The 1,054-nt window shown below is 31.6% G+C and overlaps 1 protein-coding gene across 4 annotated transcripts in view; it reads right to left on the reverse strand.

The window, feature by feature from the left end:
• Positions 1 to 40: 40 nt before the first annotated feature.
• The window catches only part of LOC106868423 (uncharacterized), a 269,861-nt gene continuing 268,847 nt past the window's right edge, over positions 41 to 1,054 (reverse strand). For all 4 annotated transcript variants that reach the window (XM_014913780.2, XM_014913711.2, XM_014913933.2 and 1 more), the window contains one exon: positions 41 to 624. In XM_014913780.2, coding sequence (XP_014769266.1) covers positions 571 to 624 — 54 coding nt within the window. In that variant the 3' untranslated portion in view covers positions 41 to 570. The remainder of the gene's footprint in view (positions 625 to 1,054) is intronic.

Consider the following 1,054-nt stretch of genomic DNA (forward strand, 5'->3'; position numbering starts at 1 on the left):
ATACATATATTATGTAGGTATATATTCAAATGCCCACATAAATATACATATATATATGAATATATGTCCACATATATATATATGTATGTATATACACACACACACACACACACACACACACACACACACACACACACACACACATATATATATATATATATATATATATATATATAATTTCGATTAACCGTCAACTAACAACATTTAACAAATCTTTCGGATTTAGCAGATATTCTATAAAAAAAATATATAAACACCAATTATAAACCAACAGATATTTCACTGGTATTAGTGACAGATGATGTGGGCTGGTCAAGTGCCATGCAAACAAAGGTGATACAGCAAGTGACAATACATATCAATCCACCTGCACGCTTTGATAGTGCTTCGATTGATTGATCGATTATTTGTATATAAATGATCTGTTTTTCTGTGTTTGTAGTATGTTTGGTGGAGCTCAGGTTTAATCATCTTCGACTCTTTAGTGATGATACCACAGGTGTCGTCCTTGTAATCTATACGTCTTGTTGCAGAGGTCTTCATCATTGGACACGTGATGTTGATGGGCAGTCATCGGTGGTGGACTACGCGGTCCCCATCTCTCACTGTCTGGGCGTCACAGTTCTGAAAAAGATTCCATCACATTCGGACATTACCATGTATCCCAAGGAGAGGTTGTGTCTTGATATGGCGAAAACATACTTTTTATAGATTTGTTTTTAATTTTAAATCTGGTAACTACAAGCAAATCAACAAAACATTATTTTTGACTATAGAGAAAGAATGTTAAGATACTTTAGAGGATAGAATGAATATAATTAGATGATTCTTTGTGAATAATAGTAATTTCTGTGTGAATTGTGATTTAGAGTGATACGTTAGATCTAAAAGAGGAATATTAAAGAAAATGAAATGGAGAGGACTGTGAGCAACAAAAACAAGAAAAATAGAGAAAAATGCTCTATCTGGGAATTTAAAATATAGACATGCAGAATTACTTACGTAGACAATTCTATATATATATATATATATATATATATATATATATATATAT

This window comes from Octopus bimaculoides, chromosome 10 (genome assembly GCF_001194135.2).
Source record: "Octopus bimaculoides isolate UCB-OBI-ISO-001 chromosome 10, ASM119413v2, whole genome shotgun sequence".
NCBI classification, from domain to species: Eukaryota; Metazoa; Mollusca; class Cephalopoda; order Octopoda; family Octopodidae; genus Octopus; species Octopus bimaculoides.